General features: G+C 42.9%; 1 protein-coding gene across 1 annotated transcript in view; it reads left to right on the plus strand.

Moving 5' to 3' along the window:
• Positions 1 to 944: 944 nt before the first annotated feature.
• The window catches only part of LOC311116140 (reelin-like), a gene marked incomplete at both ends in the record, with an annotated part of 35060 nt that continues 11957 nt past the window's right edge, over positions 945 to 24047 (plus strand). The window contains 2 exons of the mRNA XM_084191270.1: positions 945 to 1024; positions 8561 to 8631. Coding sequence (XP_084047396.1) covers positions 945 to 1024; positions 8561 to 8631 — 151 coding nt within the window. The remainder of the gene's footprint in view (positions 1025 to 8560; positions 8632 to 24047) is intronic.

Raw genomic sequence — 24047 nt, forward strand, 5'->3', positions numbered from 1 at the left:
ACCCAAAAGCGCTCCTCAGGACCGTACCCCTTCCAGTCCACCAGGTACTGGAGCCGTCCCCCACGACGTCGGGAGTCCAGGAGGCACCTAACAGCATAGGCGGGGGTCCCTTCGATGTCCAGGGGAGGCGGAGGGGTGTTGCGGGGGACAGCATCAGCCAGGGGACCAGGAACCGCCGGCCTGAGGAGGGAAACATGAAAGGAGGGTGAGATCCGGTAGTTGGTGGGGAGTTCTAAACAATATGTTACCTCATTGACCCTCCGGAGGACCTTGAAGTGCCCCACAAACTGGGGGCTCAGCTTCCGGCATGGCAGGCGGAGCGGGAGGTTCCTGGTGGAGCGCTAGACGTGATCACCAGGATGGAACACGGGAGCCTCACTGCAGTGGCGGTCCGCCTGATCCTTCTGACGGCAGACGGCGCTCTGGAGACTCACGTGGGAAGCGTTCCACACCTCCTCTGCGCACCTGAACCATTCTTCCACTGCAGGGGCCTCAGTTTGGCTCGGAGTCCTCAGAGCCAGGGCCGGCTGACATCCCAGGATGCACTGGAAGGGATCAGCCCGGTGAAGGAGTGACAAATTCCGTATTCCGCCCACTCCGGACACACTCCCCTTAGGAACCTCCCCAGCTCCCGGTTGGTCCTTTCCACCCGCCCGTTAAACTGAGACCGGTACCCGGATGTGAGGCTGACCGTGGCCCCCAGCTTCTCCATAAAGGCTTTTCAGACCCGTGACGTGAATTGGGGTCCATGCCAGTGAAATGGGAACCAGAAAGGGTTTGGCGGAGAACGATGATAATGGAATACTCAAGCCTACACTGGGAGACAGAAGGTCACGGGGCCGCCCCTCTGCTCTAGTGGACCCCGGGTTGGGACGCACCGGACACCACTGAAGCTGGTGCCCCTCCTGGATGCAATTGGGACAGAGCCCCAGCTGTCTCCGGCGATGCCGCTCTGCCACAGAGAGGTGTGTGGCCCCTACCTCCATGGGATCAGGCTCTGCCTCAGGTCAGCCAAAGGAGGGAGGTGAGTGCGAGGTGGACACCGGCGCACTCGAAGAAGGTTATCCAGACGGATGGCCATCGTGATGAGAGCGTCCAAGGATATGTTGTCATCCCGACATACCAACTCTGCCTGGACCTCTTCACGCAGTCCACTGCGGAATAGAGTTTGGAGCGCCGGCTCATTCCATCCGCTGGAGGCTGCCTCAGTCTGAAAGGTGAGGGCGCACTCCGCAGCGGTCAGGCACCCTGCTGGAGTTGGAAAGGTCGCTCACCTCCCTCTCTGCCCCTCTGGAGGATGGTGGAAGACCGCCCTGAACAGAGCCATGAACCTATCATAGGATCCCAGCTCCTCCTCTCCCCTCTCCCAGACGGCCGTAGCCTAGTCCAATGCCCATCGACTTTGAACTAATCAGAGAGCACAAACCTCCACGTTGCGGAGCCAACAGCAGTGATAAGAAACATTTAAAAATAGGGCACTTTTCCCGGTGTAATCCACCCCCTTTTCATCAGAATTGTTCTAACTAAAAGAATAAAGCTGCATAATAAAGTAGAAAATCTAGAGCATGTCTTTACATCTTTTACATCTAGCTAAGGAGTTGTGTGTTTGAATTTAGGATTTTTTTGTTAGGTTTGATAATGTGTACTTGGTAGGGCATATTTTAACCAATGGGTAAAATAATATGTTAATTGTGTAGATAGTCCTCTAAGAAAACCAATGGTCCAAACCTCATGTCTCTATCATAATCCGTTCAGAGTTTTTACTCTTGTAGGATGGCCAGAATTAGGGTGACTAAAACAATGGAGGCCAGAGTAAAAAAATAAAGAATCTGGAAAATTGCATTGTATTTGCTAGGCTGGATTCTGGTGCTGTAATTACAGTTTTTCTCAGTCGCTTTGGTGCATTTTTCACATCATCCCTAACATGTGCAAAATAATAAGTGCATTTCTCAGAACAATTTGTACAAACTGCAATTTACAATAGATATGTTTCTAAAGCTAGTCAGTCACTAAAAATCCTTAGTACATCTCTCAAAAGTAAATATTCATGCCAATGATCATGTCAGTGTCATCAGAATGATAAGTCATTGAGTCATTGTTCACGAACAAGGTTGTCAAAATGTTTAGGCATGTTGTCAATGGAACTGTGTACTTTGACAGTATTACCTGATGTAAACTTAGGCTACAGTTTGGATGACAGTTACTGTATTGAAAATGCACAAGGCTGCACTTCTATGGCATATATCAATTTCAACAGTACTATTTACATATTTACTGTATGTGGGTTATTGATTGAAAGAGACTGGACAACCCAAGGGGCACAAAGGAAAAAAAACTAAATTAGAAAGAAACACAGGAAACCACCCCTAAGGCACAACTTTGCCCACAGCACTGTTCTAGTGCTGTCTCTACACATCCAGACGTTCCTGTCTGTCAGCCCACATATTCTCATCCACATCACACCGGATATTTTCCCTTCCAATGCAACGTGGAAAGAATCTTTTGGAATGCCTTATCCATCCTCTGCAGGCGTCTACTGTGGTGTCCTCACATGCTGCATCCATTGCAGCCAGCAGGGTCATCTGTGTGTGTGGCTGACGATCGTACACCTTCCACCTCCATGCTGAAAAGAACTCCTCAATTGGGTTAAGGAATGGTGAATAAGGTGGGAGGAATTCTATGAGCATCCTCGGGTGGGTCACAAACCATTGCCTTATGATGTTTGATCGATGGAAACTCACATTATCACAAATGACCACATACTTTGGCAAATCCTCTCTAAACAGACCCCTCTCATCATCAGGGATGAGAGCCCTGTAGAGAGTCTCTAAAAAGTTGAGTAGATGCTGGGTGTTGTATGGCCCTAAAAGGGGGATATGGGTTAGGACACCATGCTCCGAAATAGCAGCACACATGGTGATATTTCCTCCCCGTTGGCCTGGCAAATCCACAGTAGCTCTGTGACCGATGATATTCCGACCCCGCCTTCTGCATTTGGTCAGGTTGAAGCCAGCCTCATCCACGTATACAAAGTTGTGAGAGGGTTCACTTGATTCCAACTCCATTATACGCTATATCCCAGAACACACAGTTGAATTTGTTTTGGTAAGGAAGAGTGACATAAAATGTACATATATTGCATGTTCCTTCCACAGCAATGGAAATGTGTGCAGTTTATGCTTACTGTACTATGTAACACTATAAAATGTTACTGTAAAGTAGTTACATAGATATATGTTTTACCTGTACATACTGGTACCGTAGCTCCTTAACTCTGTCCTCATTCCTTTGGAATGGTACACGGTACAGCTGTTTCATACTCATCTGGTTTCTATGCAGCACCCTGTCGATGGTTGAGATGCTAACCGTATGGATCTTTTCAAAGACATCGTTGTCTTCTATAATGGTCCTTTGTATTTCCCTGAGTCTCATGGCATTGTTTGCTCGGACCATGGTGCAAATAGCCTCCTCCTGTTGAGGTGTGAAAAGGCGTCCTCTGCCACCGGTTTGAGGTAATCTTGCAGTCCTATTTGTGGAAAAATGCAGTGATGCATCGCACACTTTCACATAGACAAAAACTATGCGAACACACATTTTACTGTAAAACATACAGGTGGGTGCATGTAAGGTGCAGTATGTATCTGTATAGAGTATATTTCTGTATGCTGTGAAATACAAGTGGACTACTGTAATATGAAGCATTGTAGGAAGTATACAGTATACTGCTTATATACAGTAACAGTGCACTGTACATTGGTGGACATACCTGTTCTCTCTTCGAAACGTTTGTACTATTGAGGACACGGTTGATCTCCCAATATTCGGCTGCACCCTTCGACCCGCCTCAGCCATTGTAAGGCCATGATTGACAACATGGTCTACAATAGTGGCCCTTATGTCATCAGATATGCGCCTATGTCCTCTTCTGCCTCTTCCTCTGTTTTGCCTTCCACCACGCATCCTTGCTCCTCTTCTTCCTCCTCTTGGCTGTTGACCCTGTTCGTTTCCTGGTCCATCCATTATTGGAAAATTGCAACTCTGTGTTGTGGTCTGTCTATATATGCTTGCCAATTGATTCTTCATGAGATGCACCTTTGAGCAATTTAGACAACTGGTTGATTGTTGGTTGAACTAACACTTTACATTCCTTCATGAGTGAGGGTTAATTTCACCTGCACGATTCAGCAATTTACGTTTTTGTACAAAAGGTCTAATAGAAATGTGTAAAACTATGCTTGACAGTTTATGACAAATAGTTCAACAATTTTGCATGTAATGGCTTATGCAAGGAACTAATGCCTAGATGTTTTGAGGGGTAAGACTATTCAACAGAGAACCATCTACTATATTTTGATCAACATGACATGAGCAATTGAAAATGTGGAAAAAAGCTGACACTTGTACATTATCAATTGCAATATGTACAAAAGCAATTGCAATTTGTTCAAAGGAATAAGAAATTGCTTTAATGATGTGCACAAGTGACTAGATGATTTGGAATTTGTACAAGTAGTATCAAGAATTGCACTTTTGATCTAAGAAATGCACCAAAGCGACTGAGAAAAACTGTAAGGCTACTGGCTACCTGACAGGCTCACTTTCCCACTGAACTCGTCATATTTCTTCTTGAATCCATAGGACATAAAACAATAGGTAAGATGGATATACATTTTTAGACATGACATGGAGTATTTTTATATTTTAGTATACGCTTGTCATATGAACTTGAAATTCCTGTTCTTTGTCGAAGATTTTTCACAAAAATAAGCTTATCACTTTGAAATCTCAACAGAGCACTGAGCGTATACCAAGCTTTTTATTGTCAATGGCATTGAATTCAGCTCGTGTCATGCTAATTTTGCTTTTTGCGACCCGTGAACACAACTTTGAAGACAATGACCACAAAATGTAAAATCCTCAAGTTGTTACGAGAAACATGCACCGCTAAGTCAACAGAGCTCAGTGCTTATTATCGGATGTATTAGGTTACGAAATCAGACTTTTTGGATATAATGTTAATGATATGTTAGAGAAAGACCACGCTGAACGATTCAGAACATGTAACAGGTAAAATATATTTTATAACAAAAGAAAGTGACATTTCATCACCAATGCGCGTTTTCACCCACTCTGGGCAGAGTGGGTGGATACCCTACATTTACATTTACATTTACGTAATTTAGCAGACTTACAAATTGGTGCATTCACCTTATAGCCAGTGGGATAAGCACTTTACAATATTATGTTTGTTGTTTTTTTTTTTTTTTTGGGGGGGGGGGGGGGTAAGGAGGGGGTTAGAAGGATTACTTTATCCTATCCCAGGTGTTCCTTAAAGAGGTGGGGTTTCAAATGTCTCCGGAAGGTGGTGAGTGACTCCGCTGTCCTGGCGTCGTGAGGGAGCTTGTTCCACCATTGGGGTGGCAGAGCAGCGAACAGTTTTGACTGGGCTGAGCGGGAACTGTGCTTCAGCAGAGGTAGGGGAGCCAGCAGGCCAGAGGTGGATGAACGCAATGCCCTCGTTTGGGTGTAGGGACTGATCAGAGCCTGAAGGTACAGAGGTGCCGTTCCCCTCACAGCTCCGTAGGCAAGCACCATGGTCTTGTAGCAGATGCGAGCTTCAACTGGAAGCCAGTGTGGTGTGCGGAGGAGCGGGGTGACGTGAGAGAACTTGGTAAGGTTGAACACCAGATGGGCTGCGGCATTCTGGATGAGTTGTAGGGGTTTAATGGCACAGGCAGTGAGCCCAGCCAACAGCGAGTTGCAGTAATCCAGACGGGAGATGACAAGTGCCTGGATTAGGAACTGTGCCGCTTCCTGTGTAAGGCAGGGTCGTACTCTTCGAATGTTGTAGAGCATGCACCTACAGGATCGGGTCACCGCCTTGATGTTAGCGGAGAACGACAGGGTGTTGTCCAGGGTCACGCCAAGGCTCTTCGCACTCTGGGAGGAGGACACAACGGAGTTGTCAACTGTGATGGCGAGATCATGGAACGTGCAGTCCTTCCCTGGGAGGAAGAGCAGCTCCGTCTTGCCAAGGTTCAGCTTGAGGTGGTGATCCGTCATCCATACTGATATGTCTGCCAGACATGCAGAGATGCGATTCGCCACCTGGTTATCAGAAGGGGGAAAGGAGAAGATTAGTTGTGTGTCGTCTGCGTAGCAATGATAGGAGAGGCCATGTGAGGATATGACAGATTCAAGTGACTTGGTGTATAGCGAGAATAGGAGAGGGCCTAGAACTGAGCCCTGGGGGACACCAGTGGTGAGAGCACGTGGTGCGGAGACAGCTTCTCGCCACGCCACTTGGTAGGAGCGACCGGTCAGGTAGGACGCAATCCAAGAGTGAGCCGCGCCGGAGATGCCCAGCTCGGAGAGGGTGGAGAGGAGGATCTGATGGTTCACAGTATCAAAGGCAGCAGACAGGTCTAGAAGGACAAGAGCAGAGGAGAGAGAGTTAGCTTTAGCAGTGCGGAGAGCCTCCGTGACACAGAGAAGAGCAGTCTCAGTTGAATGACCAGTCTTGAAACCTGACTGGTTTGGATCAAGAAGGTCATTCTGAGAGAGATAGCAAGAGAGTTGGCTAAAGACGGCACGCTCAATAGTTTTGGAGAGAAAAGAAAGAAGGGATACTGGTCTGTAGTTGTTGACATCAGAGGGATCGAGTGTTGGTTTTTTGAGAAGGGGTGCAACTCTCGCTCTCTTGAAGACAGAAGGAACATAAAAACGGCTGCATTGGACTTTTAAAAGTGAGATTTTTACTGGATAGTTACTTTAAAACAGCAACACGTTCTCTACATCCCATGACATAATGTGTATAATTACAGGAACTTAACTTTAACACTGGGGGGGGGGCACCAGTGCTTAACTTGAGCCAGATCCTATCAGTTTTGGACTATTTCGTTCCAGAACCCAATTTCCAGGATCCGGTAACTCTCGTGGCATGAAAAATAATTGTCACTGTTTGCAATGTAACAATTCTAATAAAAGCAATCAGTGTTAATTCAAGTTGACTCCTCTGTAATGCTCCTGCCCCTTAAAAAACATAATGTGAAAACGTGCCTGATATTCTAAGAATTGATTTGTGTTGAGCAGGCCCGGGTTTATGGTTTGCGCAACATTGTAGCCTATATAGACCAACGCGTGGCCATTGCTGTGGTGAGAGAGAGAAGGTGCCTTTCTATGATCTCTCTCCGTCTCTATGCACTGATAGACATGGGCCTGCAACTCTCATCTTTCCAGCATTGCACTTAGGCGGAAAGGGTGCTGGAAGTGTCGCAGCACCCCTGATCAATTGTTACAGAATTACTGCTGTCTGTTCAGAAATACATTTAATAATTCCAAATACTACACCAGGAGTAGGCCTATAATTTAGCCACAGAGGATCAATAGCTTATTAAAAAAATAGCCTAGCTGTGGATTGTGTGTAGCCCAATCACAAGGCATGCCTACAGTCAGGAACATGCGGCAAATCTGTCATTGAATAGCATGCAGCCAAAACAGGCCTTTCTCAGTATTTGAAATACAATTGCGTGAAAACACAGGTTGGAAAGCAAATGGATCCAGCTGAAAAGAGAAGACTAATCTGTCTGTAGGCTACCAAGTAATCAACTTCCAAACAGCATTGTTTTACAAAGTAAAACAAGATAGATATAAGCTTTGGCACCAGCGCATCAGCCAATCGCTGGTGAGTCAGTGAAACTGGAAAGCTTTTTTTAGGACTCGTTTCCTCATCATATTTTACAATATGTGTGTCTCCATACACGTAGGCCTAGGCTATTGATGGATTAAAGAAAATGTTGTTTTTATTGATCTCAGATTCTCAGTTTGTCAGTGTCAAAGTAGCCTGTAATTTTGATCATTTGTGAGTTATAAAAAAAGATTCTGCTAAAGTCTCCAGTCATCTAAAATAATGCATAATTGCATGAAATGCGTTTATAAATGGGCACATTTTTCCCGGACTCTAGGCTACAAAAAAAAAAAATTCCCAATGTGTGCAACTTCTGCAAGCGCCTCTACTGTTCTGCTCTATGCCAGTATGCAAAAGCGATGATAATGCATGCAATGCTTTATTATAATGTTGATTTTGTTTTGGTACCTCAGAGCCCCCGAAGCACTGGGGGGCACTAAATGTTTTGCCCGCGAGGTAGGGGAGAGCCCCGACCAAATCTTGCTTAGGGCCCCCAAAAGGCTAAAGGCGTCACTGCAACACATACAGACAGACACACACCACTTTTTTAATCTACTGGTGAATTAAGGCATCTGTTCAAAGTTAATTTTTATATTGGTGATAATCTCATCTTTACCCTCTGCAGAGTTTGACTTAATGCTCTTTGTCTATCTCTATCTCTGTCTCTGTCTCTGCTCTCTCTTTCTCTCTTTCTCTTTCTCTCTCTCTCTCTCTCTCTCTCTCTCTCTCTCTCTCTCTCTCTCTCTCTCTCTCTCTCTCTCTCTCTCTCTCTCTCTCTCTCTCTCTCTCTCTCTCTCTCTCTCTCTCTCTCTCTCTCTCTCCCTATGTCTCTGTCTCTCTCTCTCTCCCTCTATCACTCTCCCTCTCTCTCAGGGCCACTGCTACATATCAAGGACAGATCATCTTCAAGGACGCTCTTGCCCAGCAGCTGTGTGAGCAGGGAGGTGAGCAGCAGAGAACACACACACAAACACAAACACAAACCACAGACAGACTAACGATGATGTTTCAGCACTACAGATAGAGACTTTTGGGTGTCCTGTATTGCCAGCTTAATTTCAGTTTATGCTAAACTCAGCTATTTCTCTGATCTGTACTGTTTATAGCCAGTACTCCTCCTCACAGCCAGTTCCTCTGTGACAGTACTAAGTACATATTGACAGTGCATTCCCATCATGCACTCTGAGTAGCGGTAATTACTTCTTGACAAGCACCCCTCTAACAGATCCCTTCTGAAACACTACCTGAGAGAGGTTTGCAATCAGAAGAAAATGAAGTGGGGTTTTCTTGAACTAGGCTAACTCTGTTTTCACTCTGACGTGTGGCCCTTAATAGCACTAGGCTATTAGTCTTAGGCCAGTAGTGCTAGGTCAGCAGTGCCATGGTAGTACTAGTGGTGCCATTGAGACAGTCCTCAGTATTAAAGTCCCATACTACTCAGCTGTCTGGACCCATGCCAGTATTAAGAAATGAAGCCTAGAGCCTGAAAGAGAGAATGAGTAAGAGAGACAGAAAAGGATTGAAGGATGAAGGTTGCTGGCATTGCACTCTGTACTGTAGGTGACATGGAGACACTGTCTGTATTAAAGAGTGTACGAGATAGAGACAGAAAGAGAGACATACAGATATCTCCCTCTCCTTGCCCTAGGACCCTCTCAACATCAACTCTACTGCCACAGTGCCTAGTCGTCTCTGTTTGGCAAAACACCTGTTTAGGTTTTCCCTGCCAACCTCCAGCATTACACACACACACACAAGACACAGAGAGACACTGACAGACACAGGAGCCATGCAACCTACTACCAACCTCAAGCATTACACACACAGACATGGGCGCCTGACTTTGTCTGAAGGTGGGGGTGCAAAAGCCTGGGAGGGTGGCGGGGTCTGGGGGACCTTCCCCAGAAAATATTAGCATAAATTTCAAATAAAAAATCCTGCAATTCTACACTGTTTCTTAACAGGGAGAATCCATATTTATGAACAATTATTCTTAGATTTTGCTACAATAATTTTGAATGAAAAGGTGTTTAAATGACTAGATTACTAATATACTCCCTTCCCTGAAAATCCCACCCCAAATAATTTATTAACAGGTCTGAAACCCTACCAACCCTGTGACTCACAAACATCCCGCCCCCTTCCTTGAAAATCCCACCCATAATTATCAATTGACAGATCCCTAATCAACCCTGTGACTCTCACAAGTATCCTACACCTCCCCTGATAATCCCATCCACAGTGATCGATTGACAGGCCAAACTATTAAGAATGTGGCCAGGATAACTCATGACAATGAGGAAATGAAATCGAAAATGGGAGGAATAATATTGTTTGTACTTGTTAGGTTAAGAAAAAGCATTGTTAAATTGCACATGACGTTTTCTTCTTGTTTTTTTCACAAAGAATGTGATCACAATAATGTACAAATGTACAAATGTGAGCCATGATTTATCTTACAACAATTTTCTTTCTCAATATGGAAGTGTATCTGGTAGGGTTTTGAATAAGAACTGTCAACTTGAAAATGCAAACTGGAGTTTTGCATTTCAATTGGTCATTGATTATGTTCACATGAAAATAATATAGTATTATCATTATCAAATTAGATTATTTTGGCAGATATGTACAGTACCAGTCAAAAGTTTGGACACATCTACGCATTCAATGGTTTTTCTTTATTTTTACTATTTTCTACATTGTAGAATAATAGTGAAGACATCAAAACTATGAAATAATACATTATGTAGTAATGAAAAAAGTGTCAAACAAATCAAAATATAGTTTACATTTGAGATTCTTCAAAGTACACACCCTTTGCCTTGAACACAGCTTTGCACACTCTTGGCATTCTCTCAACCAGCTTCATGAGGTAGTCACCTGGAATGCATTTCAATTAACAGGTGTGCCTTGTTAAAAGTTAATTTGTGGAATTTCTTTCCTTCTTAATGTGTTTGAGCCAATCAGTTGTGTTGTGACAAGGTAGGGTTTGTATACAGAAGATAGCCATATTTGGTAAAAGACCAAGTCCATATTATGGCAAGAACAGCTCAAATAAGCAAAGGGAAATGACAGTCATGACATCATTACTTTAAGACATGAAGGTCAGTCAATACGGAACATTTCAAGAACTTTGAAGTTGCTTCAAGTGCAGTCGTAAAAACCATCAAGCGCTATGATGAAACTGGCTCTTATGAGTACCGCCAGAGGAAAGGAAGACCCAGCGTTACCTCTGCTGCAGAGGATAAGTTCATTAGAGTTAACTGCACCTCAGATTGCAGCCCAAATAAATGCTTCACAGAGTTCAAGTAAATGACACATCTCAACATCAACTGTTCAGAGGAGACTGCATGAATCAGGCCTGCAAAGAAACCACTACTAAAGGACACCAATAAGAAGAAGAGACTTGCTTGAGCCAAGAAACATCAGCAATGGACATTAGACCAGTGGAAATGTGTCCTTTGGTCTGCAGTCCAAATTTGAGATTTTTGGTTCAAACCGCCGTGTCTTTGTGCAGGTGAACGGATGATCTCGGCATGTGTGGTTGCCACCATGAAGCATGTAGGAGGAGTTGTTATGATGTGGGGGTGCTTTGCTGGGGATGTTCTGTGATTTATTTGGAATTCAAGGCACACTTAACCAGCATTCTGCAGTGATACGCCATCCCATCTGGTTTGGGCTTAGTGGGACTATCAGTTGTTTTCAACAGGACAATGACCCATCACACCTCCAGGCTGGTTAAGGGCTATTTTTCTAAGAAGGAGAGTGATGGAGATGACCTGCATCAGATGACCTGACCTCCACAATCACCCGACCTCAACCAAATTGAGATGGTTTGGGATGAGTCGGACCGCAGAGTGAAGGAAAAGCAGCCAACAAGTGCTCAGCATATGTGGGAACTCCTTCAAGACTGCTGGAAAAGCATTCCAATGGAAGCTGGTTGAGAGAATGCCAAGAGTCTGCAAATGCTGTCATCAAGGCAAAGGGTGGCTATTTGAAGAATCTCAAATATAAAATATATTTTGATTTGTTTAACACTTTTTTGGTTACAACATGATTCCATATGTGTTATTTCATAGTTTTGATGTCTTCACTATTATTCTACAATGTAGAAAATAGTAAAAATAAAGAAAAACCCTTGTGTTCTAAAACTTTGGACCAGTAGTGTATGCTGATGGTTCAGTTTTAGAATGGGTGGCCCCTAATATACTAGTGCTGAACATCTCTAAAACTAAGACCATTGTATTTGGTACAAATCATTCCCTTTGTTGTAGACCTCAGTTGATAATGAATAAGATGGCTGTTGACCAAGTTGAGGAGACTAAATTACTTGGTGTTACCTTTTATTGTAAACATTCATGGTTAAAACATATTAATTAAATGGTTGTAAAGATGGGAAGAGGTCTGTCAGGGATAAAGATGCTCTTCTTTTCTGACACCACACTCTACAAAGCAAGTCCTGCAGACTCTAGTTTTATCTATCTTGATTATTACCCAGTCATATGGTGAGGTGCTGCAAAGAAGGACCCCGCAAAACTGCAGCTGGCCCAGAACAGAGTGACACGTCTTGCTCTTCACTGTAATCAGAGGGCTAATATCAATGCTATGCATGCCAGTCTCTCTTGGCTAAAAGTAAAGGAGAGACTCACTGCATCACTTCCAAATATTTATATGAAACATTAATGTGTTGAAAATTCCAAATGGTTTGCATAGTCAACTTACACACAGTTCTGACACTCACACTTAACCCACCAGACATGCCACCAGGGGTCTTTTCACAGTCCCCAAATCCAGAACACATTCAAGAAAACAACCAGTATTATATAGAGCCATGATTATATGGAACTCCCTTCCATCTCAGATTGCTCAAGTGAACAGCAAACCAGGTTTGAAAAACTGAATAAAGCAACACCTCACGGCACAACGCCTCTCTCCTATTTGACCTAGATATTTTGTGTGTATGTACTAATATGCAGGCTATGTGTAACATTTCAAATTGATATAGTTCTGTCCTTGAGCTGTTCTTGTCTATTAATGCTTTGTATTATGTAATGTTTCATGTTTTGCATGGACCACAGGAAGGAAAGCTGCTGCTTTCGCAACAGCTAATGGGGACTCTAATAAAATACCAAATTACCAAATACCGAAGCGGCCATGGTGCGCTCGCATATGGGGCTCAGCCAGGACTGTTAATTTTGTAAATGAATAAAAACATTTTAACAATGTGAATTAACCGATTGAAGTTGGGGAAGAAAATATTGCAAAAATGCAGAATGGTGTTAAATGCCTGTAAAAAGCTTGGGGAGGATTTTTTTACCCACACATTTAATAATTTAGTATTAGGCCTAGTGATTATTTCTCACTATCTACTTGTGAGGGACTCATTGTGAGCTACTAATTGGACATGCAGTTTTCTGCTAAGGTGCAACCTTTAGTAGGCTGATGGAAGGCTACTCAGAGTCAGCGAAGCCTAATCAGACCATGCTCATCATGGTTGTTACAGGCAAATTATACAAGAAATTTGCTTGTGGTCCATGCAGCTAAAATGATTTGTAACAACACCATTGGACCAACACCATCGGACATGAAACAACATTTCAATTGTAACAACAGCACAACAAAATAGATCAATGATGTTTTTAAACACCAGTGGTGCAACTACTGCTTTCTAACTGCACTGAACCAAAACAGTGGAGTGCGGGAGCGAAGCAAAACTTCTAAGTGGTCAAAACCATCCATCTTGAGGTGACGGTGTGCAAAATGCAATCCGTTAATAAATATATCATATATAAAATGGACATATCTATTTTAATACAGACAAGCTCATACCTTACTAATCATTGAAAATGACAAATTACCCAATGGATCATGATAATTTTTTGGTAAGAAAGTATGTTTGCACCCCTATTTTGAACGTGGGGATGCATCTGCTCAATTGCTCAGGTGCCTATGCACACAGACACAGAGAGAAACAGACAGACACAGGAGCCATGCAACCTACTGCCAACCTCAACCATTACACTCACAGACAGAAAGAGGAGCCAGGAGCTAGAGGGCGGGCTGGGGAACACATATTTAGATCGTATATAGCTTACATGATCATGGAAGAGTGAGTATAAGTGTAGAGAAGGAGCGGGAGGGTGAGAAAAAGTGAGCGAGAGACAAAGGGAGAGGGAGAGAGAAAGGGAAGAAGAGGAAGCGAGAGATATAGTGAGATGGAGATAAGAGAAATAAGAGAGATAGACTAACAGGTTGCGATGAAGAGATGAAGAAAGAAAACAGGAGTGACAGAGAGAGGAGGAGAGGAAAGGAGGGAGAAGGGACAGGAGAGGAAGAAAGCGGTGGACAGTTCGGCAGTAAATTGCCGGTGTCAGTAATGACAGCTCCTGTCTCTCCGGTGGAGGAGGGATGAGATGGAGAGATGGAAGGATGGAGGAAGGGTGTTAATGAGAAAGTTGAAGGTCATAAATTGTGGGTGATGATGGCTGCAGTGAAGCGATCATACACGAAAAAAAGAAGGGAAGGGGAAAAATGAGGGAGGGAGAGGCAGATGAGAGGAGGATGAGTGAGGGCTTCTAACCTCGTTAAAGGCTAATTCCTGGACATCCTCTCTCTCTTCTCTCTCTTCTCTCTCTCTCTCTCGCTCTCTCTCTCTCTCTCTCTCTCTCTCTCTCTCTCTCTCTCTCTCTCTCTCTCTCTCTCTCTCTCTTTCTGTTCTGCGGTGGTCAAACACTGTCAGGATTCAATCTGAATTACAAATGAGATGGGAATATGCCAGGGGAAAGAAGGGAGGAGAGGATAGAGGATTGAAGGAAAAATAAAGAAAGATGGAGAGAAGGGAAAGAGCCTGCTGGATGAAGGGAGAATGGGGAAAATGAAGAAAGAGTGATAGAAAGGGTAGAGAGCTGATGGGATAATGAGAGAGAGGGGAACATGGAAAGAGAGAGAACGAGAGATGGATAGAGAGAGAGAGAAGTAGTTGAATGGTTTGTGGTGAGAGTGTATGCTCGGTACATAGCGATGTTGTCAGGCAACGATTGCCGATGTTCCACTGGCATAATGGATTGAGACGGGCTAATCTACAGTGGTTTGTGAAAGTATTCACCACCCTTGGCACTTTTCCTATTTTGTTTCCTGGAATTAAAATAGATTTTGGGGGGGTTTGTATCATTTGATTTACACAACATGCCTACCAATTTGAAGATGAAAAATGTTTTTTATTGTGAAACAAACAAGAAAAAATACCAAAAAAACTGAAAACTTGAGCGTGCATAACTACTGGCCACTCTTCAGTAAAGCCCAGCTCTGTGGAGTGTACGGCTTAAAGTGGTCCTATGGACAGATACTCCAATCTCTGTTGTGGAGCTTTGCAGCTCCTTCAGGGTTATCTTTGGTCTCTTTGTTGCCTCTCTGATTAATGCCCTCCTTGCCTGGTCCGTGAGTTTTGGTGGGCAGGTTTGTTGTGGTGCCATATTCTTTCAATTTTTTCATAATGGATTTAATGGTGCTCCGTGGGATGTTCAAAGTTTCGGATAATTTTTTATAACCCAACCCTGATCTGTAATTCTCCACAACTTTGTCCCTGACCTGTTTGGAGAGCTCCTTGGTCTTAATGGTGCCGCTTGCTTGGTGGTGCCCCTTGCTTAGTGGTGTTGCAGACTCTGGGGCCTTTCAGAACAGATGTATATATACTAAGATCATGTGACAGATCATGTGACACTTAGATTGCACACAGGTGGACTTTATTTAACTAATTATGTGACTTCTGAAGGTAATTGGTTGCCCCAGATCTTATTTAGGGGCTTCATAGCAAATGGGGTGAATATATATACACGCACCACTTTTCCGTTATTTATTTTTTAGAATTCTTTGAAACAAGTTATTTTTTTCATTTCACTTCACCAATTTGGAATATTTTGTGTATGTCCATTACATGAAATACAAATACAAATCAAGTTAAATTACAGGTTGTAATGCAACAAAATAGGAAAAACGCCAAGGGGGATGAATACTTTTGCAAGGCACTGTATCTCTCTCAGTCCACGGCCCTCTTGCCAAACCCAGGACCTGCAACTTCAAAAGACACATACATGAATAATCACATTGTGAATGTCCATAGCACTTTGAAATTACAACATAGAAAGTTACAGTATATTTCCATTGACTTTAGAGTAGGTCAGAGTTGGAACAAGATGTTGGGTGTATGGAGTGAAGGACTTGGTCCATGGTCCTTTCTTTACAACATGGAAAAGAAAGTTCCACACACATCTCTCCTTGACATGGATTTATTTGACCAACATTTCAGCTAAAGAGCCTTCATCAGGGAGTCCTTTCTTAGCAATATTTAGAAAACGTGGTTTACATGCCTAGTCATCTTTAGTTAGTTTCCATTTGAGTGACAGAGGTGAGCCTGAGGTCTATAGAACCTAAAGAATTCTTCCTCTTAAGTACTATATAAAACTGTCCCAGATCCAGCCCCGAGAATGACATGGAGAGTGCAAACTGTACTGAGAAAAGTTTCCTTCCTGAAATAGGGTATTAGTATTCAAACAGGCATTAAAGATACCAGAAGGGCTCAAGCCACTTCAGAAGTGAATGTGCTAAGACTCAGCTTTGAGGAGCGGAAGAAATTAAAGCGATCTAAAGCAGGGTTGTGATCCACAGAGGAGAGTGGGATGGAGAGAGCGGGAGAGGGAGAGGGAGAGGGAGAGATAGGGGGTAGGCAGGAGAAAGAGAGAGAGGGGGAGGGAGAGAGAGGGGTGAAGGAGAGGGAGGGAGAGAGAAGGAGGAAAAGGGAGTGAGTAAGAGGGTAAATCAGGGCTGATCAGGCTGAAAGTTGAAGAACAAATGGACAGATTAGGAAAGAGTCAGAAAGAGCAGCTGTCACTGCAGCCAAGGGTTTAATACAGTGAGGAGGAGGAGGAGGAGGAGGAGGAGGAGGAGGAGGAGGAGGAGGAGGAGGAGGTGAGGAGTGAGAGATAGAGAGAGGGAAAGGGAGGGAGCAGGAGGAGGGAGGTAGGAAGGGAGAACATACACTCTAAAAAGCAAAGGTTCCTGGAGTATCCTTTAGGGGTTCTTCAAATTGAAACTGTGGGGGAACCCCTATAAGTTCTTTGAAGAATCCTTGAAAAAGGTTATTCAAAGAACCCTTGAAAAAGGTTATTTGAAGAACCTTTTGTGGGAACCCCTATAAGTTCTTCAAAGAACCCTTGAAAAAGGTTATTCGAATAACCTTTTGGGGTTCATCTTTTTAACTCCCTGTTAAAAAAATATTTTATTAATAATGACAATATTGATTTAAATAATTAATTGTTTATTTAGTGGCACCACAAATGTGAATTAATATTTACAAAACTATTTCCAAAGAAAACACATTTCAAAATTGCAATATGTCAGACCATAATAAATAATACATTTACTTTGTATAGTGCTTTTCATTTCAATTTTTTAAAAATAGAATAATGATGTACAATAAAAACAATAGGGGCAGGGGTAAGGTTAGCCACAAACCTTAGCTGTCTTTGATGCTGGTCCTGCATTCCCATCAGAACTCCTTTTCTGTGTGAACTTAGCTCTGATGATTGCAACCTCTGTTTTGCAGACAAGAGTTGAATTTATTTGTAATCATCCCATGCCATGATTCCTTAGTAAAGGAGAATGGAGATTTAGTTATTAGTAATGACCACACATTACTGTGAAATGTGTAAAAAAAGAAAGTAAAAATATCACTCACATATCCTTGTCCTGTACGGCCCCTTAGAAATGGGTAGTTGGCCACCAATGATGTACAGACGTCGGTATATTGTCTGCTTGTAGGGTACCTTTGAAAATAGTAAATCAATGTAGTGTTCCATTACAGCTAAACACATCCCATGACTATGCACACACGTACACACACAAATAAACTCACATGATGTGCTTATTTATAAACTTACCAGGTATATGTGCACATGGTATCAAATAAAACTTGGATGATTTGGCTCCTCCACTTGGACCGATGAGTGGGAGAGTGGAAATCTTCACTCTGTTTGTTGAGTTCACACTGCAGGACTGTGGGGAACTCAGGATGGGTGAATATTGTGGGCCACAGTTTTGTGTTGGTTGGTGGATGGTGGTTGTTGGTTGGTTGTTGGCTGGTAGTTGGGGCTGGTAGCAACTTGTGGTGGGTTGGTCTTGTTGGAGAGAGCTGAGATATAGTAGAATATACGTTCACATGTTTAGTTCTGTCGTCACAAATACAAAGCAGATTGTAAGATCTATACAGAAAGAATCAAGGTATGAATTCTTGTTATGGTATTACAAGTTGAATAGCTTTGTTGTACAAGGAACAATTATATAAAGCTTATTATATTTAAAAATAGTTGATAAATACCTCACAGTTAAATACTTCTTTAAAATTCCAATTAATTTAGCAAATCGAACTTGAGTTTTCATGACTGGAAACAGCTGTTCGATCATCCTGTCGTTCAAGCCCATGAGTGTCTCACCATCGATGTGGTAGTCTGTTGAGTAAAGTTGAGAACGTTTTATTAGATATGAGATATTAATAGCAGTAGTTGTTTTACAGGATTATATATTGCATTGGAGTCAAGACTGGAGCCAAATCTATAGACCAAGACCCATCCTCTTAAAAACAAGAACCAGGATATCAAAAGCTATGACGCGATCACAACCAGTTTAAATGCTGAAACACAAGACACAAGACTCCATCTCAATTGGAGTCATATTTTAGACAAAATCACCTGCAAATCCAATACCGGAGAGGGATTGTGAGTCTCCCCTCGGGATCAAGGTAGCTGTCCAGACTATGGAACGCCAGTTCCTCCCCAGGCACCACGGCTGCCCACTGGAGACTGTCCTCAACCACACAGGAATGTGCATGGCTGTTGAAACTAGAGGGAGTCATGAGCTTTCCACAAAAATACCAGCTGCCCAATATGCCGTATATGTGGTTTACTTTGAAGAACACTGGAATCTCCTCAGTGTGCGCCATCCAAATCACCAGACAATCACCAATTTGGTATGACACGCTGTCTACAGTGATGCACTTCGTTTTAATGACATGGTCTGGATTCAGATTCTCCCCAAATCTAGCCTACAGATCACAAGTGACAGAGACCAGGAGGGCATGAATTGGGATGTCTCTTGTGTCTGCGCAGAGTGGTACTGTGCTTCCTAAGCATGTGTTCTTTGACTGCTCCCAGCATTGTCTCATCTGGTGTCTTTTGGCCAGTGTCTTTGCAATGTTTTTGTAGTTGCAGATGACGTGCAATTCTCTTGAAGTACTGATGTGTGGCATCAAAGTGCATACACGACATGGATAAGTGGTCCATATGCCATCAGCAGTCGGGGGTAATGGATCAGAAAGTGCATCTTGGGTGTTTGCTTGTTTGAGAAGATTTGTTGAAAAAGAGCATGCAACTCCATAATTTTCTCTTCCAGGTATGGTACAAAATACCTTTTCATGGTAGGTGCCATGATTATGTTCCCAATGTCTCTCAGTAACAGGTACACTTCCTATGCATCACAGCTACAGTGGGGAGAACAAGTATTTGATGCACTGCCAATTTTGCAGGTTTTCCTACTTACAAATCATGTAGAGGTCTGTAATTTTTATCATAGGTACACTTCAACTGTGAGAGACGGAATCTAAAATCCAGAAAATCACATTGTATGATTTTTAAGTAATTAATTTGCATTTTATTGCATGACATGAGTATTTGATCACCTACCAACCAGTAAGAATTCCGGCTCTCACAGACCTGTTAGTTTTTCTTTAAGAAGCCCTCCTGTTCTCCACTCATTACCTGTATTAACTGCACCTGTTTGAACTCGTTACCTGTATAAAAGACACCTGTCCACACACTCAATCAAACAGACTCCAACCTCTCCACAATTGCCAAGACCAGAGAGCTGTGTAAGGACATCAGGGATAAAAGTGTAGACTTGCACAAGGCTGGGATGGGCTACAGGACAATAGGCAAGCAGCTTGGTGAGAAGGCAACAACTGTTGGCGCAATTATTAGAAAATGGAAGAAGTTCAAGATGATGGTCAATCACCCTCAGTCTGGGGCTCCATGCAAGATCTCACCTCGTGGGGCATCAATGATCATGAGGAAGGTGAGAGATCAGCCCAGAACTACACGGCAGGACCTGGTCAATGACCTGAAGAGAGCTGGGACCACAGTCTCAAAGAAAACCATTAGTAACACACTACACCGTCATGGATTAAAATCCTGCAGCGCACGCAAGGTCCCCCTGCTCAAGCCAGCACATGTCCAGGCCCTTCTGAAGTTTGCCAATGACCATCTGGATGATCCAGAGAAGGAATGGGAGAAGGTCATGTAGTCTTATGAGACAAAAATAGAGCTTTTGGTCTAAACTCCACTCACCGTGTTTGGAGGAAGAAGAAGGTTGAGTACAACCCCAAGAACACCATCCCAACTGTGAAGCATGGAGGTGGAAACATCATTCTTTGGGGATGCTTTTCTGCAAAGGGGACTGGACGACTGCACCGGATTGAGGGGAGGATGGATGGGGCCATGTATCGCGAGATCTTGGCCAACAACCTCCTTCCCTCAGTAAGAGCATTGAAGATGGGTCGTGGCTGGGTCTTCCAGCATGACAACGACGCAAAACACACAGTCAGGGCAACTAAGGAGTGGCTCCGTAAGAAGCATCTCAAGGTCCTGGAGTGGCCTAGCCAGTCTCCAGACCTGAACCCAATAGAAAATCTTTGGAGGGAGCTGAAAGTCTGTATTGCCCAGCGACAGCCCCGAAACCTGAAGGATCTGGAGAAGGTCTGTATGGAGGAGTGGGCCAAAATCCCTGCTGCAGTGTGTGCAAACCTGGTCAAGACCTACAGGAAACGTATGATCTCTGTAATTGAAAACAAAGGTTTCTGTACCAAATATTAAGTTCTGCTTTTCTGACGTATCAAATACTTATGTCATGCAATAAAATGCAAATTAATTACTTAAAAATCATATAATGTGATTTTCTGGATTTTTGTTTTAGATTCCATCTCTCACAGTTGAAGTGTACCTATGCTAAAAATTACAGACCTCTACATGCTTTGTAAGTAGGAAAACCTGCAAAATTGGAAGTGTATCAAATACTTGTTCTCCCCACTGTAACTATTTGGGACCCAATTATTTGGGGAAGCAATCTAAAGATGGTGAATTTCTCAGATGCACTCCCAGCTAGATGCCCATTCTTCCTCAGAACATGCTCAGATAGTGGTGGTGGTCTGGATGATCTGTCGTAGTTGCCATAGGGGAAGTCATCAATCTCGTAATTTAGCTGGACCACAGTGATATGTTTTGTCTTCACAAGCTCCTGTAACACCAGCCTCAGTACAGCAGGTATGATGCCCTCAAGGAAGTCATGCATCACCTCAGGGGGAAATAAATACATAATGGGTGAAGGTGCATATGTCATGTCAGAAAAGCAGCGTGGACTTCTGACCCCATAGACTCTTGCATTTTCTGGGTTTTCTTGGACTGCCTGCATGTGGTAGCTGTAATTTGTTGAGTCACGCATGGTGAACTCCCCCTCTGTAAACTTCGAAAAGATCTCGTCCTTGGTTGTTGTGCAAAAGCGACAGATCCTTCCTGAACTGAAGTTTTTTGATAAACCAGCAACATCATGGGAAGAGAGGTTGTCGGCGGAGATTGTGGCAATGGTGGCAAGAAAGACCTTGCTTTCTCTGTTAAACTCCAAAGAAACACCTTGTGTCTCCAGCAGTCTGATATCATCAAGCAGAGGCTGGAAGACTTCATCATAACTAGTTACTCCTTTCTGAATTAGCTTGTGTTGTATTAGGGTGGAGAGTTACAGTCGTGGTCAAAAGGTTTGAGAATGACACAAATATTAATTTTCACAAAGTCTGCTGCCTCAGTTTTTATGATGGCAATTTGCATATACTCCAGAATGTTATGAAGAGTGATCAGATGAATTGCAATTAATTGCAAAGTCCCTCTTTGCCATGAAAATTAACTTAATCCCAAAAAAAAACATTTCCAGTACATTTCAGCCAAGCCACAAAAGGACCAGCTGACATCATGTCAGTGATTCTCTCGTTAACACAGGTGAGAGTGTTGACGAGGACAAGGCTGGAGATCACTCTGTCATGCTGATTGAGTTAGAATAACAGACTGGAAGCTTTAAAAGGAGGGTGGTGCTTGAAATCATTGTTATTCCTCTGTTAACCATGGTTACCTGCAAGGAAACACGTGCTGTCATCATTTCTTTGCCAAAAAAGGCCTTCACAGGCAAGGATATTGCTGCTAGTAAGATTGCACCTAAATCAACCATTTATCGGAACATCAAGAACTTTAAGGAGAGAGGTTCAATTGTTGTGAAGAAGGCTGTGTGGGGAACAGAGATGAGGTAGTCATTAAAAAAGAATGTTAAACACTATTATTGCACACAGAGTGAGTCCATGCAACTTATTATGTGACTTGTTAGACAAATTCTTACTCATTAACTTATTTAGGCTTGCCATAACAAACGGGGTTGAATACTTATTGACTCAAGACATTTCCACTTTTCATTTTTAATTAATTTGTAAAACTTTTCGAAAAAGATTGTTCCACTTTGACATTGTGGGGCCAGTGCATAGGCCAGTGACCAAACAATCTCTATTTAATCTATTTTAAATTCAGGCTGTAACACAATAACATGAAAATAGTCAAGGGGTTTTAATATTTTCTGAAGGCACTGTATATAGACAATAAACAGCTGTACAGTTTAAAACTTATTTTGAGCAATTTAAAAAAATGAATAGGCCTAAGCCTATTTGAGGAAAGAAGCATCAATTGATCTAAAACCTACAGGAGGGTAGCTCTCCAGGAACAGGGTTGGAGAGCCCTGGTTTAATGAAACAAGAGCCGTTGTGTGCTTGTAGCCGGCTTGCAGCGAAAGTCAACCCTGTCCTTTATTTCTGCAGGCTATAGGTTGCTTGCATGAGATTAAATGTTTTGCTCCATCTGTTTTAATTAGAAACAGTTATTGTATAAGTTATTATTCAATTTTCATCTCAATTAGACCGATCTGGTTGAATAAAGGTGAAATTCATGGTTAAATAAAACACTATTAACCTGGTTGAATAAAAATAAAGGTTAAATTGGTCGTTGCATGCAGCAAACCTATAGGCATAGGTCTATGCACTTTCAGGCTATTAAAATACATGTTTTTGCCTTTGTTGCTTTTGTAGAGCAGTGTGAAATAAACTTGTAGTCCACAAAATCACATTCTAACGAAAACAAGTTTAATTGCTTTTATTATATATTTAATTAAAGACGTATTATTATTATTAACCAGCTTGCCTTGCACTCTGTCACAGTGTGCAGGCAGCCTCCATTCATCACAGAGCACAAGCAGCCTCCGTTCGGCAGACAACACACACACAAACACACACCCAAGGCCCAATCTGGGGAGAGGATGAATGAACATTGAAGTTGAGCAAGCAAGTCCTAGGCCTATATGTGAATAATGTGACAAAGGTGAATTTAAGGCCTTTTTAAAATCAGCTCGACTAAACATTATTTTCATCCCGAAGTTGTCTGTCTGACCGCCCAGCATAAAAATTGCCAACCACGCAGCAATGGTCTCTGCCGGGGCCTGCGGACATCATCCCTCTACCCCTATGCAATGGCCAATGGCAAAGCTACCCCAGTGAAAAATGAATGGTGCCTCCGCTGAGCAGCACTGCGGGGTTCTAAGATGTAGGCTAAAGGATTTGCTCATTGGTGGTGGGGTTAAGAGCTAGAGAGAGGGGGAAGAGATAGGTGAGTTGCCAGCAGAGATGTGTGAATTACAAGAAGGGAACAGTGAAATATCTGCTGGAGTTTAGGCTACCCTTAGGGAGTGAACGTTATTTATAATAAGGGTTACATGGAGAAAATCAGACCTCTCTCAAAAAAAATTATATTTGACCTAAACCCTCCCTGATCGCTCAAGAAAAAACAAGTGACCCTCCCCTACACCCAAAATAATAATTAAAACAAAGTGGATAGCAGAGAACACATCTACCATTTACCCTCACTTCTTGGACAGACCAGAGCCTTAGATTTGCAGTTTTAAAAACTGTTCTTCATGCTGTAAGCATTACATGGCAATGCAAGAATTCTGATAGCGCACAGGCCTGCGGGTCAGAAGGTTGTGGGTTCAAAGACCACCATGGACAAGAGTTGGGGTGGTAAGATCTCCTTTATAGTAAAAGCATTGCATTCATCTATCATCGTATTTGCAGGTCCATGAAAAAATTGCCTTTTATAAACATGTCATGCAATTCTAAATAATTGTACATATTAGCAGGACATTTTTTAATACCACACAAATTACCGAAATTACAGGC

This window comes from Coregonus lavaretus (genome assembly GCF_964263955.1).
Source record: "Coregonus lavaretus genome assembly, contig: HAP1_SCAFFOLD_4536, whole genome shotgun sequence".
Taxonomy (NCBI): Eukaryota; Metazoa; Chordata; class Actinopteri; order Salmoniformes; family Salmonidae; genus Coregonus; species Coregonus lavaretus.